The 17,897-nt window shown below is 36.7% G+C and overlaps 1 protein-coding gene across 4 annotated transcripts in view; it reads left to right on the top strand.

The window, feature by feature from the left end:
- GALC (galactosylceramidase) overlaps positions 1–9,963 on the top strand; it is a 60,725-nt gene extending 50,762 nt beyond the window's left edge. For 3 of the 4 annotated variants that reach the window (XM_024231623.3, XM_054530346.2, XM_054530348.2), the window contains 3 exons: positions 1,244–1,407; positions 2,809–2,885; positions 7,932–9,963. In XM_024231623.3, the coding sequence (XP_024087391.3) occupies positions 1,244–1,407; positions 2,809–2,885; positions 7,932–8,078 (388 nt within the window). In that variant the 3' untranslated portion in view covers positions 8,079–9,963. Of the gene's footprint in view, positions 1–1,243; positions 1,408–2,808; positions 2,886–7,931 lie in introns of those variants that run through there. The other variant, XR_008513152.2, reaches the window with a different exon arrangement.
- Positions 9,964–17,897: the final 7,934 nt, after the last annotated feature.

The raw sequence follows: 17,897 nt of genomic DNA, 5'->3' as shown, positions 1-17,897 counted from the left end.
CTTAGGTAATTAAGTGTGGATTGTCCTCCCTGTGTAGCTGATGTAGGTACTTCTGTAATATTTTTCTTTATGTAGTAAAATTTCACTGTGCAAAATTCACTGATAAGACACAGAAATGTAAAAGCCACGTAATTCTGGATCTTATTCCCCCCAACCCATTTCCGGAATGGATTTCTTGCTGTTTCCAGTTTTATGTGAGATATATTGCTTGATTTATGACTTGGTTATGTGCAGGCTTTCTTTTTTCTTCCCACTTGCAGTTAGATACTGAGTAGGAAGTGAAATATTTTCAGAGATCATGTTGGTTTGGGGTGGTTGTAGCATTCCAGAAGGAAAGTGTTGTACCTGGTAGCATTTGTAAGAGGAAACCTGGAGGAGAGCTCACTGTAAAAGCTCTGGTAGTCCCTGGACAGCTGAATCTTTTCCCATCTTTGATAGACTGCTGTGGATCAGTGAGCCTAGAACCAGGATTTTATTGCTTCCTTATAGACAGATACTTCATAGGGGAAAATAGTCCTCAAAGTGGCATTCCTGGACGAACAGCATCAGCATCACCTGGGAACTTGTTAGACCTGCAAATTCAAGGGGCTGCCTCAGATTTACTGAATCACGCTGTGGGGTAGGGCCAGTGAACTGAGTTTAAGAAGCCCTCTAGGTGATTTCACTGCAGTTCGGGTGTGAGAAGCCCTCCTAGAGAGTCAACTCTGTGGTCTTTGCAGAGAAATAATTTTAGATCTTTTCTTCTGGAGTTTTAAAGTTTTGTTAGATTTAAATGTAAAAGTTGGCCCCGGAATAGCTTATGTTCTCCCAAAGGCTCCTAGTATTGCCTTCATTGCCTCTCTTTGTTGATGAAAATTTGAATAAACATTTTCCCTCAGAATTGTGTGGAACTTTTTACTTTTTAATGTGTTCATAGACAATAGTGGCTTTTTAAAATATTGTATTCTTAAGATGAGAAGTTGTTTTATTGTAGAAAAAAATATTTTCTCAGGAAACTTAAAAATCATAACTATTATTGTCCAGTAATTATTTAAAGAGGCAATGAAATGACTTAAGTCATGTAACATTTAAAACTGTTGTCAATAAAGATTCTTGAAGTCCATCTCTGCTACAGGCTCAGACTTAGCAAATCACATTCTCACCTCAATTAGAAGTTTGGAAGCATGTGCTGTGAAATGACATATCTGTACTGTGTTACAAAGGGCATATTTTAACAGTACTAATCAACCGTTTTATTTTGCAGGACCAATCTGACTATAAAGTGTGATGTTTACATAGAGACCCCTGACACAGGAGGTGTGTTCATTGCAGGAAGAGTAAATAAAGGTGGTATTTTGATTAGAAGTGCCAGAGGAATTTTCTTCTGGATTTTTGCAAATGGATCTTACAGGGTTACAGGTGATTTAGGTAAGTGACTCTTTTTTTTTTTAATAGCGTATGACTTATAGGCTATGTTACTTTGAGCACCTACTTCTTATTTGTGGGAGTGATATGAGTTCAACCCAAGGTGTTTGGACATCTAATTGGGAAGGGATGTAAGCAAATACCAAATAGTTTACAATTATAGAAAGTTATTTAATTCCTAGAGATGGGGGCAGCTCTGTGGAAGGGAAAATAATTGTACAAAGCTTTTAAGGGTATTGTAGAGTTGAACTGGGCTGTGAGGATAGGATTTGCATAGATAGTATCAAAACCATCTGAGGTAGTGGTGGTAGGGAGAGAATGCTCAGGAGGCACCATAAATAAAAGCAAGAGTATAAGACTGTTGCTGCTGTACTTATAGAAATATAAGGAGGGGGATTGATCGGCTTAAAATGGAAAAATCTCATTTTTGAATTTAGTTAATACTTGAAAATAGCTTGACTTTTCTCAGTCATCTTTACAGCCCTTGTGTTAGGTAGGATAATATTTTATCCAGAATAGGTGCTTCAAATATGTTCAGATTGAACTGTGTCTACTTCAGATTGGTTTTGGTACACACCACTCCTTTGAAACTAGACCTTACTGGTAGTGACTTTTCTTGATTCTCAGTCTCTTGACTTTCCTCTTACCTTAATTTAAAAATATCTTTTTTATAGTTTGCTGCTCTTTGCTTTGACTCCATAAATAAAATAAAAAAGAGGAAGTAGGTAGTAAGCATATTAGAACAAGAGTTACATATTCATAGCATTACCAATCTGAAGTTATCTCAGTGATACTGAAATCGAAAACATAGAACCAGTGAGGTTAATTGACTTGCCTAATGATTCAAAGCTAGTTAGTGGCAGAACTGGAACTAGGAATTTAAATCTGTGTCTGCAGTCCCTACTGTCTCTTTTAAACTGCCTACTTGAGATTTTATCCTGGGGTTCTCATAGGCATTCGAATAACACTAATTCCAAAAATTATTATTTTCTCCCTCTAAGTTAATAGTATTACCATGTGACCAATTAGACTGGCTGGAAATTTTATATTCTCTCTCTCTTGTCTTCCATATTCAATCCAGTCATGTATAAATGTGTACTTGAACTACAGATGCTAACACCTCGTACTATCACTGGCTTTTAAGTTTATTTCACTGGTTCTGTTGTGAGCTCACATATAGTATATGGCTCAGAGTAGGATCTCAGTATATGCTATTAAATGCATGGCTAAATGAAAAATGTTTTGGCTTAACTCAGTTGTAGATCTGGGAATGAAGGGACATAGCTCTCTATTGAGGCTGACTTTACTACATACAGATGCCACTCGAGAACCCCACTGAATTATATGATTCTGTGATTGAGATCTCAAAATTATATCTATTAGGATAATATTTTTGTGTTACAGCTGGATGGATTATATATGCTTTAGGACGTGTTGAAGTTACAGCAAAAAAATGGTATACACTCACGTTAACTATTAAGGTAAGTATTGCTGATTGGAGTCTGGAGGTAAAATGCTCTTTTGTTGTGCCTTTCTAGAATTTTCTGTTATAAAATAGGAGGGGGAAAGTGTGACATATAATGAAGAGAGACAAGGAATCTGCCTTGGTGCCAGGAAGCCACTCATCCCTAGGATAGTTACGTGTGTGAGGGTAACCTATGTGAGAACCATCAGCAGTTGACTTTATCAGGTCACTATTTTTTTTTTTTAATTTTATTTTGTTTTTTAAACTGAGGCATAGTTGATAGAGTCAATAATTGAACTATTTTTTTCAAGTTTGCTTGAACCAAGACTGTACATGGAGCTTATAGATGTAAGCAAAGCCATATACATTTATTTTTGATGGTTAAGAATAATTTGGTTTTCAATTATAAGCATAGTTTTTAGAAATTGGTTTCCATGAATATTTTTGTCAGAGAAAATACCAGATTAATTTTAGTATAATAGAAATATAAAAATGTTCCTCAGAATCACTGGGTGATCATGAGTTACTTCTCGACAGTGCTTCCAAGGGATGCTGTGCAGATAAATTTTTTGTGTATAATGTGCTGGTCTCTCCCAAGATAGCTCTCACAATTTTGTTTAGAGTGCAGTAGAAATTAAAAATCAGATTCCAATAACTTTGGAATTTGTTCTCTCCTCTCAACCACCAAAAATGACAGCACAAATTTTTTTTAGCATTAACAATATGTATATTGAAGATTTGGTTTGGATGTAGCATAGATTATTTAACTATACCACACTAGCCAAATTGTAGCCATTTTATAGCAATTATAATAATATTTACTATTATTGAATTTGAAGATTTTTTCCGAACTCATAGATATGATTTGTATTTCGTTGATAATTAGGGAGCTTGCACATCTGATGTTTACTGGCTATTTGTATTTTCTCTTCTCTGAAGTAGCCTGTTCACTTATTTCTTCATTTTTCTATCATGTTGTCTTTTTCTGGCAAATTTGTGTGAATTTAATATGTATTCTGGATAGTAACCCATTGTCTGTTACATACGTCACAACTATGCTCTTCCCTCATGTGTATTCTAATTTTGCTTATGGTATTTTTGATGATTATAAGTTTTACATTTTGATACTGTCAAATATTTCACTTTTTATTCATTGCTTTTATGTTTCATGTTTTAAATAAGGCTTTCTTGTTTCTTAAGGTTAGGAACATTTTTCCCCCAAACTAAACAAAGTTTAGGATTTATTTTTATGTGTAAATCTTAAATACGTCAGAAATTTACTTGTGAATTGTAAGGGGAAGTATTGAATATAATTTTTTAAAAAATGGATAGCCATCATTTCTTACAATGGACTATCCTTTTGCCCATGATTTAAAGGCTACCTTTTTGATGTAACAGATCAGCACATGTGCACATGCTTGTTTCTGAACTTTTTTCTGTTCTCCATATTGATGTTTGTCTATTATTATCCAAAATCACACTTTTAATTGGTGTTCACATTCTAAAAGCTTTGATGATACAGTTACTCCCTTGCTTCCTTGAGTTTTCTTACCTGACCACTTGATAGAAAACAGCGCCCCATCTCACTCTCTAACTCCTTTCTGTTGCTTTATTTTTCTCCAAAAGTTTTATCCCAAGCTGAAATCACACATATTCTGTTAATTGTTTATGTGTTTTCCTACTCCCTTCACTAGCACATAGCTCCTTTAGTGACAGGCTTTTCTCCATATTCCTCACTGCTGGCTCTGTAGCACCTAGAAAAGTGCCTGACAGCCAGGCAGAGCAAGAGCCTGAATAATACTTGGTAAATGAATAAATGGATATCTGGTAGGGCAACTTCCTCATTATTTCTTTTTCAAAATTATCTTTGCTATTCCACTATATATATTATTTGATTTAACTTTTAAAAAACAAACTTGCAGTTACTTGAAAAATGGTGCTGGTATTACATTAAATTTATACATCAATTTAGGAAAATATGAGATTTTTTTTTAACAATAGTGTGTTTCCCCATGAGAGAACACAGGAACAAAAGCATGCTATATTTCACCATTTATTAAGATTTGCCACTATGTCCTTCAGTTTTATTTTTGCAAACCTTTGATTAGGTTTGTTTTAGTAATTTTATGAGTTTTTTTGAAATCAATGAATGAGATTTTAAACATTTTCTTAATTTTCTTCAGGTACTTTGCGTACCTGGTTAAAATATCAATAGGACTTACTGAAAACAGCTGCCTCCTGCCTCACATCGTGTTCCTTCTTCTTGACCCCATTCTGTGTCCTGTACTTCTGATACAGCCACTCTTCACTATTTTAGCTGTTTCTTCTGGTGTGTCTTTAATATAATGTGATTCATTACTTTTAAAAATTGACTCTTGTCTTGCTACTAGGATGGATAGGACTTTGCTGGCATGCACCCACCTCACTCCCCTACTCCTGTTATTTTGTGTTTCATCAACTATGGGCATTCTGTTTCCTCTTGAATCTCAGCTTTTTCCACATACTCTGAAGGTCTTCTGTAACTATCTGCACTAAAGTAGTCTGTCAGGCACCCATTGTCACCTTGACCTGGCTTAATTTTTACATGCTACTTATCCTTTAGCTCTCATTTTGTGTGTATGTGCATATCTGTCCATCTGCTTCTACTAGAATATAAGCTCCGTAAGAGCAGGGACCTTGTCTTTCTTGTTCATCTTGAATTCCCAGTGCATTAAACAGTATTTGACATATAAATCTTCTTTGCATAAATGAAAAAAACAAAACACCATCTTCTATATTGCCCATATTCCAAATTACAGCTAATGTGAGGATTTTGTCACTGACTGTCAGCCACCTGTTGAATTCTTCTCAGCACTTGTCAGGTGACTTGTCCCAGTTCTGTTGAATGGCGGGTAGCACAATGGACTTTGAAGTCTACTGTATTCTACTTGCAAGTATTTTATATTGCACAGCTTCAATTTTCCCATCCATGATATCATGAAGAACACTTTTCTTATGAAGATTCAATGAGAAAATAAATATATATCTCTCTCTCTCTCTCTCTCTCTCTCTCTCTCTCTCTATCTCGTACCTGATATGTGGTAAGCACTTAATGAGTCAAGTTAATATTCTTAGGAGTAGGAGTGTTTGGAACCAGACAGACCAGCATTCATATTTCCTCACTAACACCTACTGAGACTTCTAGCAAGTTATTCCACCTCTTTGAGTATCCATTTCCTTATCTGTAAAATGGGGATAACTTCTGTGAGGTTGTTCTGAGGGTTAAATGTGTTTCATTCTTATATTCAACACATTTTTATTAAGCCCCTACTGTATGCACTTTATTAAGTCCTAGGGATACAGTGGCGAACGAAACAGACAAGATTCCTGCTCTCTTAGAACATGTATTCTTCTAGGACAGGGGTTGGCAACTTTTTCTGTAAAGGGCCAGATAGTAAATATTTTAGAGTTTGTGGGCCATGTGGTCTCTGCTGCTACTACCCAGTTTGGCTATTGTAATGAGAAAAAAAGCCATAGACAATAGGTAGATGAATGGATGTGGCTGTGTTTCAGTAAGATTTTATTTATTAAAAAAAGGGTGGTTGGCATGTAGGTCATAGTTTGCTGAGCCCTATCCTGAGTCAATAAACTTGTAAATAAGTTTCTAAATGATTATGAAGAAAAAATAGAGTCATGAGATAAAGTAGCTCTGTTACCCTGATTCTCTAACCAGGGAGGTGAGGAAAGACCTCACTGAGTGGGTGGTACTTGAGTGCAGACCTGAATGCTGGGAATAACAATTTGAGCAGACCAAGTGGCTGGTGCAAAAGGCAGGTGTAGCTGATATTGTGTGAAGAGCAGCCTGGAGGCTGGGGTGGCTGAAGCCTGGGGAGTCAGGAGAGATGAGGTCCTGTTAGACAGGTTTTGTGCTTAACGTGATCTGTGATTTGAGTCCCTTGGCTCAGTGTTAATATTGACTGTTTGATGGCAGCAGCAGATGTTCAGTAAGCACTTCTAGAGCTGAAGATAGCTGTGCAAGTCTGTAGTAATAGGAATGTGGCTCTGAATTTGGAGCTAGGTGACTGGGAGTAAAAACCTGTGACTTTGAGCTTTAATCTATTAAGCCTCAGTGTTTCCATGCATAAAATAAAAGAACTAAATTAAGGCCCATTACATTATACTTCCAAGACTTAAAAGCAGATTTATTCTGGTTCTTGGCCCAGTGCTTTGAGTTTTGAGCTCTTTACCTTTTGAGAGTAGCTAGTTTTATGTGATTGGCTGTAGTTAGTATGCTGTGAATATGTGCTCATAAATGTACTATCATAAAGATAATAAGAGCTGAGATTTATTGTTTACCATGTGCCAGGCACTGAGCTAAGTAGAATGGCAACGTTCTGAGGAAGGTGTAATTTTTTCCTTCACTCATTGACCAGTAAGTCACACCTTATAGATGCCTCCCTTCTTCCACCCGCTGCACCCTACTCCATCATCACTTTAACTGATGGTTACTGTTTTTCCAGCTTAAGGGTAGGAGCTTCATATGGCTTTGAAGTGATATTCTATTCATGGCAACAAAACACAAAAACTAAGGTTAATTATTTTTCTTCTGGCTGGGCAGAGGCTCCTTACTGAAAACCTTAAAGAAGCAATGAGGTAGAAGCAGATGTTTTGACTCCAGCAGTCATGTCTGAAGAGCTGGTGGCTGTTAGCCACACCACTTGTACATGTGACTACTTATAAATAGCATTTTTTAAATTTTAATGAGCTTTTTTCTAAAACTTTATAATAATGCATTGAAAGTTTTGCATTTTGTTGGTTTTAAATTTTGGTGGAGCACAGGAAATACTGAGGTATTCCTTGTACGTTGGGAACAATTTAAGTAGGTAGATAAGAATTTCTTCCTAGAGTTTTTTTCTGTATTTTAAACTTTTGCTCAAACTTGTGGAATTGTGTTTTGCTGTGGTTAAGTCTTGAGTGAGTAGTACATTTGCTCCACTAAGTAGTGGGCCATACATGATCAAGAAACAGACTTCAGAGGACCATTTTCATATGGTTTCAAGGAATGTGTTTCTTTCTACTCTAGGGTCATTTCTCCTCTGGCATGCTGAATGACAAGTCTCTGTGGACAGACATCCCTGTGAATTTTCCAAAGAATGGCTGGGCTGCAATTGGAACTCACTCCTTTGAATTTGCACAGTTTGACAACTTTCATGTGGAAGCCACACGCTAGTACCTACAGGGCGTCATAGAATACTCTGGATTTTCTTCCCTTCTTTTTGGTTTTGGTTCAGAGCCAATTCTTGTTTCATTGGAACAGTATATGAGGCTTTCGAGGCTAAAAATAATGAAGAGTAAAAGGGGAGAGAAATTTATTTTTAATTTATCCTGTGGAAGATTTTATTAGAATTAATTCCAAGGGGAAAACTGGTGAATCTTTAACATTACCTGGTGTGTTCCCTAACATTCAAACCGTGCGTTGGTCATACCCTTAGGAGTGGTTTGAGTAGTACAGACCTCGAAGCCTTGCTGCTAACACTGAGGTGGCTCTCTTCATCTTATTTGCAAGCGGTCCTGTGGATGGCAGTAACTTGATCATTGCTGAGATGTATTTATGCATGCTGACCGTGTGTCCAAGTGAACCAATGTCTTCATCACAAGATGATGCTGCCATAATAGAAAGCTGAAGAACACTGGAAGTAGCTTTTTGAAAACCACTTCAACCTGTTAGGCTTTATGCTCTAAAAAGTATTTTTTTATTTTCCTTTTTAAGATGATACTTTTGAAATGCAGGATATGATGAGTGGGATGATTTAAAAAATGCCTCTTTAATAAACTACCTCTAACACTATTTCTGCAGTAATAGATATTAGCATATTAATTGGGTTATTTGCATTATTTATTTTTTTTTATTCGAAGTTTTGGTCTTGTAACCACTATAACTCTCTGTGAACGTTTTTCCAGGTGGCTGGAAGAAGGAAGAAAACCTGATCTAGCCAATGCTGTTGTAGCCGTTTCCTCAGCCTCATCTCACTGTGCTGTGGTCTGTCCTCACGTGTGGCACTGGTAACAGACTCACACAGCTGATGAATGCTTTTCTCTCCTTATGTGTGGAAGGAGGGGAGCACTTAGCCATTTGCTAACTCCCAGAATTGGATCATCTCCTAAGATATACATACTTTTTAAAGTCCAAATATGTTTATATTTAAATATACGTGAGCATGTTCATCATGTTGTATGATTTATACTAAGCATTAATGTGGCTCTAAGTAGCAAATCAGTTATTCATGTAGGTAAAGTAAATCAGAATTATTTATAAGAATTACTCATTGAACTAATTCTACTATTTAGGAATTTTTAAGAGTCTAACATAGGCTTAGCTACAGTGAAGTTTTGCATTGCTTTTAAAGACAAGAAGATAAGTACTAGAATAAATAAGATTACAGAGAAAATTTTTCATTAAAACCAAGTGATTTCCAGCTGATGTATCTAATATTTTTTAAAACTAACATTATAGAGGCATAATTTAATTACAATAAAATGTTCCTACTTTAAATATACAATTCAATGAGTTTTGATAAATGGATATACCCATGTAACCAACACTCCAGTCAAGCTTCAGAATATTTCCATCACCCCAGAAAGTTCTCTTGTATACCTGCTCAGTCAGCTCCTTTCACTCCCAATTGTTGGCAGCCATTGATATGAATTCTATCACTACAGGTTAGTTTTCTTTGTTCCAGAACATCATGAAAGTGGCATCATGTACTATGTATTCTTATGAATGGTTTCTTTCCGTCAGCATAATGATTTGAGATTTGTCCATGTTGTGTGATTCATTGGTTTGTTCCTTCTTATTTCTGAAGAGTTTTCCATTGTATGAATATATCACAATTTGTTTCCTCCCCACCAGTTTCTGATACTACAGTTAAAACTGTCTACATTTACAATCTTTGTGTCAAATATCTTTTTATTTCTTCTGGATGAATACTGAGGAGTGAAATTCCTGGGTCTTATGTTAATTATATGTTTAACTTTGTAAGAAACTATCAAACTGTTTTCCAAAATGATTGTATAGTTTTACACTTCCATCAACAGTGTTTAAAAGTTCCAGTTACTCTGCATTCTTGTCAGTGCTTCATGTTGTCATTCTTTTTAATTTTAACCCTTAATTGTGGGTGTATAGTATGTACATTTCTCTGACGACTAAAGCTATTGAGCAGATGTCATGGACTTAATGGACATTTACATACTTTGTTTTATGTAATATCTATTCAAATCTTTTGCTCATCTAAAAAATTCTGTTGTCTTTTCCATTGAGTTTTAAGAGCTCTTTGCATCTTCCAGATACGTTTTTTTTTAAAAAAAAGTTTTGAAAATTATTTTCTCTATTTCTACAAAGAGCCTGATAGAATTTTCATTGTGATTGCACTTAAATTATAGATAAATCTGGAAAGAACTGATATCTGACTAATATGGACCCTTTAAATCCATGAGCAGTTACACCTTTTTAAAAATTTTATTTTACTTTAAGTTCCAGGATACATGTACAGAAGGTGCAGGTTTGTTACATAGGTATACGTGTGCCATGGTGGTTTGCTGCACCTATTGACCCATCCTTTTAAGTTCCCTCCCTTCGACCCCCACCCCCCAACAGGCCCTGGTATGTGTTGTTCCCCTCCCTGTGTCCATGTGTTCTCATTGTTCAGTTCCCGCTTACGAGTGAGAACATGCAGTGTTTGGTTTTCTCTTCCTGTGTTAGTTTGCTGAGGATGATGGCTTCCATCTTCATCCATGTCTCTGCAAAGGAAATGATCTCATTCTTTTTTATGGCTGCATAGTATTCCATGGTGTATATGTATCATGTTTTCTTTATCCAGTCTATGTTTGATGGATATTTGGGTTGGTTCCATAACTTTGCTGTTGTAAATGGTGCTGCAATAAACTTACGTGTGCATGTGTCTTTATAGCAGAATGATTTATATTCCTTTGGGTGTATACCCAGTAATGGGATTGCTGGGTCAAATGGTATTTCTGGTTCTAGATCCTTGAGGAATCACCACACTCTCTTCCACAGTGGTTGAACTAATTTACATTCCCACCAACAGTGTAAAAGCATTTCTATTTCCCCACAGCCTCACCTGCATCTGTTCTTTCTTGACTTTTTAATAATTGCCATTCTGACTGGCATGAGATGGTATCTCATCGTGGTTTTGATTTGCATTTCTCTAATGATTAGTGATGTTGAGCTTTTTTTCATGTTTGTCGGGTGCGTAAATGTCTTCTTTTGAGTAGTATCTGTTCATATTCTTTGCCCACCTTTCGATGGAGTTGTTTTTTTCTTGTACGTTTAAGTACTTTGTAAATTCTGGATATTAGACCTTTGTCAGATGGATAGACTGCAAAAATGTTTTCTCATTCTGTTCACTGTGATGATAGTTTCTTTTGCTGTGCAGAAGCTCTTTAGTTTAATTAGATCCCGTTTGTCAATTTTGGCTGTTTTGCAATTGCTTTTGACATTTTCATCATGAAGTCTTTGCCCATGCATATGTCCTTGGTGGTATTGCCTAGATTTTCTTCTAGGGTTTTTATGGTTTGTGTTTTACATTTAAGTCTTTAATTCATCTTGAGTTAATTTTTCTATAAGGTGTAAGGAAGGGGTCCAGTTTCAGTTTTCTGCATATGGCTAGCCAGTTTTCCCAGCACCATTTATTGAATAGGAGATCCTTTTCCCACTGCTTGTTTTTGTTAGGTTTGTTGAAGAGCAGATGGTTGTAGATGTGTGGTGTTATTTCTGAAGTCTCTGTTCTGTTCCATTGGTCTATATATCTGTTTTGGTACCAGTACCATGCTGTTTCAGTTACTGTAGCCTTAGGGTATAGTTTGACATCAGCTAGCATGATGCTTCCAGCTTTGTTCTTTTTGCTTAGGATTTTCTCGGCTATATGGGGTCTTCTTTGATTTCATATGAAATTTAAAGTAGTTTTTTCTAATTCTGTGAAAAATGTCAAGGGTAGTTTGATGGGAATAGCATTGAATCTATAAATTACTTTGGGCAGTATGGCCATCTTCATGATATTGATTCTTCCTATCCATGAGGATGGAATGTTTTTCCATTTGTTTGTGTCCTCTCTTATTTCCTTGAGCAGTGGTTTGTAGTTGTCCTTGAAGAGGTCCTTCATATCCCTTGTTAGCTGTATTCATAGGGATTTTATTCTCTGTGTAGCGATTGTGAATGAGAGTTCATTCATGATCTGGCTCTCTGCTTGTCTGTTGTTGGTGTAAAGGAATGCTTGTGATTTTTCCACATTTATTTTGTATCCTGAGACTTGGCTGAAGTTGCTTATCAGCTTAAGGAGTTTTTGCACTGAGATGATGGGGTTTTCTAAATTTAGAATCATGTTATCTGCAAACAGAGACAATTAGACTTTCTCTCTTCCTATCTGAATACTCTTTATTTCTTTCTCTTGCCTGATTGCCCTGGCCGGAACTTCTGATACTATGTTGAATGGGAGTGTTGAGAGAGGGTATCCTTGCCTTGGTGCTGGTTTTCAAAGGGAATGCTTCCAGCTTTTTCCCATTCAATATGATATTGGCTGTGAGTTTGTCATAAATAGCTGTTCTTATTTTGAGATATGTTCCATCAATACCTAGTTTATTGACAGTTTTTAACATAAAGGGATGTTGAATTTTATCAAAGTCCTTTTCTGCATCTATTATCATGTGGTTTTTGTCTTTGGTTCTGTTTATGTGATGGATTATGTTTATTGATTTGCATAGGTTGAACCAGCCTCGCATCCCAGGGATGAAGCCAACTTGATCGTGGTGGATGAATTTTTTGATGTGCTGCTGGATTCGGTTTGCCAGTATTTTATTGAGGATTTTCATGTTGATGTTCATCAGGGATATTGGCCTGAAATTTTCTTTTTTTGTTATGTCTTTTCCCAGTTTTTGGTATCAGGGTGATGTGTCGTACAGTGAGTTAGGGAGGAGTCTCTCCTTTTCAGTTGTTTGGAATAGTTTCAGAAGGAATGATACCAGCTCTTCTTTATACCTGTGGTAGAATTTGGCTGTGAATCCATCTTGTCCTGGGCTTTTTTTGTTGGTAGGCTATTAATTACTGCCTCAATTTCAGAACTTGTTATTGGTCTATTCAGGGATTCGACTTCCTCCTAGTTTAGTCTTGGGAGGGTATATGTGTCCAGAAATTTATCCATTTCTGCTAGATTTTCCAGTTTATGTGCAAATAAATGTTTATAGTATTCTGTGATGGTAGTTTGTATTTCTGCGGGGTCAGTGGTGATACCCCTTTATCATTTTTTATTGTGTCTATTTGATTCTTCCCTCTTTTCTTCTTTATTAGTCTAGCTAGTGGTCTAACCATTTTGTTAATTTTTTCAAAAAACGAGCTCCTCAATTCATTGATTTTTTTGTAGGGCTTTTCGTATCTCTATCTCCTTCAATTCTTCTCTGATGTTATTTCTTGTCTTCTGCTAGTTTTTGGATTAGTTTGTTCTTGCTTCTCTAGCTCTTTTAATTGTGATGTTAAAGTGTCAATTTGAGATCTTTCTCACTTTCTGATGTGGGCATTTAGTGGTATAAATTTCCCTCTTAACACTGCTTTAGCTGTGTCCCTGAGATTCTGGTATGTTCTCTTTGTTCTCATTGGTTTCAAAGAACTTCTTGATTTCTGCCTTAATTACATTATTTACCTAGGAGTCATTCAGGAGCAGGTTGTTCAATTTCCGTGTAACTGTGTGGTTTTGAGTGAGTTTCATAATCCTGAGTTCTAATTTGATTGCACTGTTGTCTGAGAGACTATGATTTCAGTTCTTTGGCATTTGCTGAGGAGCAGTGACACCTTTTCATGTATTAAGTCTGTAATTTCTCTCAGCAGTTTCTGTAGTTTTCAGCATACAGATCTTGAAGATGTTTTTTATTAAATGTATCCTTAAATAGTTTATGTTTTTGATGCTATTGTAAATAGTGTTTGTTATTTGTTACTCATACATAGAAATACAGTTGGTTTTTGTATATTGACCTGCAGTCCTGCTGCCTTGCGAAATTCACTTTTTAGTTTAGCTTTTTTTGGATAAATTCTTTAGAATTTTCTACATATATAATTATGTCATCTGTGAATACAGACAATTCTGTTTCTTCCTTTTCAGTATTTCTGCTGTGTTTCTGATGCCTTTGTTGCCTTATTGCACTGACCAGGACTTCAAGTACAATGTTGAGAAGTGGTAAGAGCAGATGTATCAGCCTTGTTCCTCATCTTAGGAAGAGTTTCTTTCGCCATTAAGTGTGAAGTTAGTTCTAGAGTTTTCTTTTTTAGATTCCCTTTAGGGATTTTTTTTTCTACTTCCTGCTTGCTTATGAATGAGTACTGAATTTGTTAAATGCTTTTTTCTACATCTAATGAGATAGTTATACTATCTTCTTTATTCTGTTAATGTGATATATCACATGGTTTGATTTTCAAATATTAAAGCAACTTTGCATTTGTGAGATATGTCATGACCAAGTGGGGTTTATTACCCTATTTATGTACTGGTGAATTCAGTCTGCCAATATTTGGCTAAAAGTGTTTGTGTCTGTGTTCCTGTGGAATATTGATCTAGTTTTATTTTCTCCTATTGTCTTTATCTGGTCTGGTGGCAGAGTGATACCTCATAAATTCAGTTTGGAAATGCTGCCTTCTTCTTTATTCTCTGAAAGTTTGTGAGGTTCTTAAATCTTAGAATTCATCAGTTATATCAGTCAGGGTCCAGTCAGGAGACAGAAACCATGCCAGGACCAATCTAATGTTAAGAATTATTAACTAGTAATGAGATTAGCAACTAAGGGGTAGAGAGAACTCCAAAGAATACAGGAAGAGCAGATGTAGAGACCAGCCACTTCCTAGGCTAGGGCAGAGTACTCACAGCGGGAACAAACTCGGAAGAGATCCTCCTTACGTGGCTAAGGCCCAGATCTCACTGCAGATGATACAGTGTTGCTATAGCCTGACCCTGGAATGGCCTAGAGTTTGCTGAGATGCTGTGTGCTGGGGCTGGCAAGTGGGAAACTGTCTTCTGGGGTATGTGTCAGACTCATTGGGAAGCTTCTCCTAAGGTGCTGCTGAAACTCACTAGGAAGCCACCCTTTGTGGTGCTGGTGAAACTTTCTGGGAAACCACCTGCAGGATTGTTGGTGAAAATCCCGGCAGAGTAAGTGCCACTGGTTGTTCCAACTCCTACTGGAACAGGTGCTTCACGAGGTGTCCCAAATGCTGCTTGCTAGTAGCCACATGCCACAGAAGCAGGAAGGAAAAAGCATACTGGGACAGAGAAGAGAAGCTGCTTCCTCCTGCAGTGTCTTTATAACCTCCACTGATAAAGCTTAAGTATGCCATGTGACACAGCAGAAATGTTGGCAGGACCCAGCTCCAGTATCATAAAGCAGGTCAAACGAGTGGGTTTGAGGCTGAGAAGCTTTAACAGATACAGGGGTATTCCAATTTTTCTTTTTCTTTTTCTTTTTCTTTTTTTTTTTTTGAGTTAAGAGTCTCGCTCTGTCGCCAGGCTGGAGTGCAGTGGCACAATCTCGGCTCACTGCAACCTCTGCCTCCCGGGTTCAAGTGATTCTCCTGCCTCAGCCTCCCGAGTAGCTGGGATTACAGGCACGCGCCACCATGCCCAGCTAATTTTTGTATTTTTAGTAGAGACGGAGTTTCACCATGTTGGCCAGGATGGTCTCGATCTCCTGACCTCTTGATCCACCCACCTCGGCCTCCCAAAGTGCTGGGATTACAGGCGTGAGCCACTGCGCCTGGCCAATTTTTCTATTTCTTATGTCAGTTTTGACAATTTGTCTTTTAAGGAATTTGTCAACTTCATCTAAATTGTCTAATTTATTAGCATAACATTGTTTAAAATATTCCCTTATTTTAATATCAATAAGACATTCCTGATATGGCCAATTTGTGCTTTCTTTTTATCTTTATTGGTCTAATTAATATTTTGTCAATTTTATTTATCTTTCAAAGAACCAGTTCTAAATTTCTTAGATTTTTTTCTGTTTCACTAATTGCTGCTTGTACCTTTATTATTTAGTCTACTTTCAGATTAAATTTACTCTTATTCTAGCTTCTTAAGATGCAAGCTTAGATCTTTGATTTTAGATAATCTTTTTTTAAATACATAAGCATTTAACACTAAAATTTAAACATTTATTTAGTTGCATCTCACATATTTTAATATCCATGTTTTAATTTTCATTCAGTTCAGAATGTTTTCTAAGTTATCTTGTACTTTTTTGACCTTTGTGCTAATTATTATAAAAGTTCAATGTTTAATTTTTAAGTATGTGAAGATTTTCCAGATAACTTTTTGTCATTGATATTTAAACTTAATTCTGTTGTGATTAGAAAATATGTTGTGTTTCATTTCAACTATCTTAAATGTATTTAGACTTGTTTTATGACCCAATTTATCTTAGTGTACCCATAAAAATAATTTGCCTTCTGCAGTGACTGGCTGTAATGTATTACAAATATTAATTAGGTCATGTTAGTTGATCGTGCTGATGTCTATGACTTACTGATTTTCTCTCTACGTTTACTGTTAATTACTGAGTAAGAAGAGTTAAGCTCTCCAAATACAGAAAATGCGTGTTTTCTATTTCCCTGTTCAGGTTCAGTCTGAGAGGTTGATTCTCCTGGGGCATTCTAGCTCTAGTCTAGCCCTATTCTTAAGGCATGGAATTCCCTGGGAGCTGAATGAGTTCTCTCCACTGTATTTGTTCACATCTTAAATATCTTCTAGCCCTGTGATAATTTTGATAGTTGTTCAGCTGACACTTTCCTGATTATTCTTTGTCTGGCCCAAGGGCTTTCACACTGTGAATGTTTAGCTTAGTTTAGAGCTAAAGACACAAACAGACCCCTCTGAGATTTCTGAACCTCTTTTTCTGCATAGCACCCTTCTCTGAGATACTCTGCACTGCAAATTTCGGTGCTGCAGCCTCTTTGAACTCGATCTTTATCTCCACAGCTCCACGAGACCCATATGCTCTGTATTTCCCCTCTCTACCCTGGAATCTGGTAAGTGGCTCCAGACAGAAATGGGGGATCACAAAATGCACCTCATTGATTTCTCTGTTTTTCTCTGATCACAGTACTGGGCTTCCTGCTGTCTACTCTCTGAAGCTGTTGTTTACGGTGGGAGGACTGGTCTAGTTTCAGTTTTTATTCCCCCAAGGCTGGAAATGGAACTCTACATTCATTTACTTGAATATCTGGCCATCATGAGCCTTTTTTATTTTTTTATTTTTTAGAGACAGAGTCTCACTCTGTCACCTAGGCTGGAGTGGAATGGCACCATCATAGCTCACTGCAGCCTTGAACCCCTAGGCTCAAGCAGTTATCCTGCCTCAGCCTCCTGAGTAGCTAGGAATTACATGCATGTGCTACCACACCTGGCTAATTTTTAATTTTTTTTTTGTAGAGATGGTATCCTTTTCTGAAATATTTTGACACTAAGACAGATAGTCCCCAACTTATGATGGTTCAACTTAATGATTTTTCAACTATGATGTTGCAAAAATGATACAAATTCAGTAGAAACTATACTTCAAATTTTGACCTTTTCCTGGGCTAGTGATATATGGTACAATACTCTCTCCTGACACTTGCTGGGAAGTGGCAGCAAGCAGTATCTCCTATCAGCCATGTGATCCTGAGGGTAAACAACAGATATTCTATAGTGTACTGTGTTGCCTGTGTTTTTTGAAATGATTTTGCCCAACTACAGGCTAATGTAACTATTCTTAGCATATTTAAGGTAGGCTAGGCTAAGCTATGATGTTCATTCAGTAGGTTAGGTATATTAAATGCATTTTCAACTTGATATTTCAGCTTATGATGGATTTTTCTGAATATAGCCCCATGGTATGTCGAGGATCATCTGTGATTTGCACCACATATTCATCATCGTGATTGAGACCCTGTTTCAGCTATTAACTTAATCTCAAGTAGCTTTGAAGTATTTGGATATAAAGAATGTCTTATACT

Source organism: Pongo abelii, chromosome 15, assembly GCF_028885655.2.
Source record: "Pongo abelii isolate AG06213 chromosome 15, NHGRI_mPonAbe1-v2.0_pri, whole genome shotgun sequence".
Classification (NCBI taxonomy): domain Eukaryota; kingdom Metazoa; phylum Chordata; class Mammalia; order Primates; family Hominidae; genus Pongo; species Pongo abelii.
Note: the sequence above shows the minus strand (reverse complement) of the source record. Positions and strands in the feature narration are given on the sequence as shown.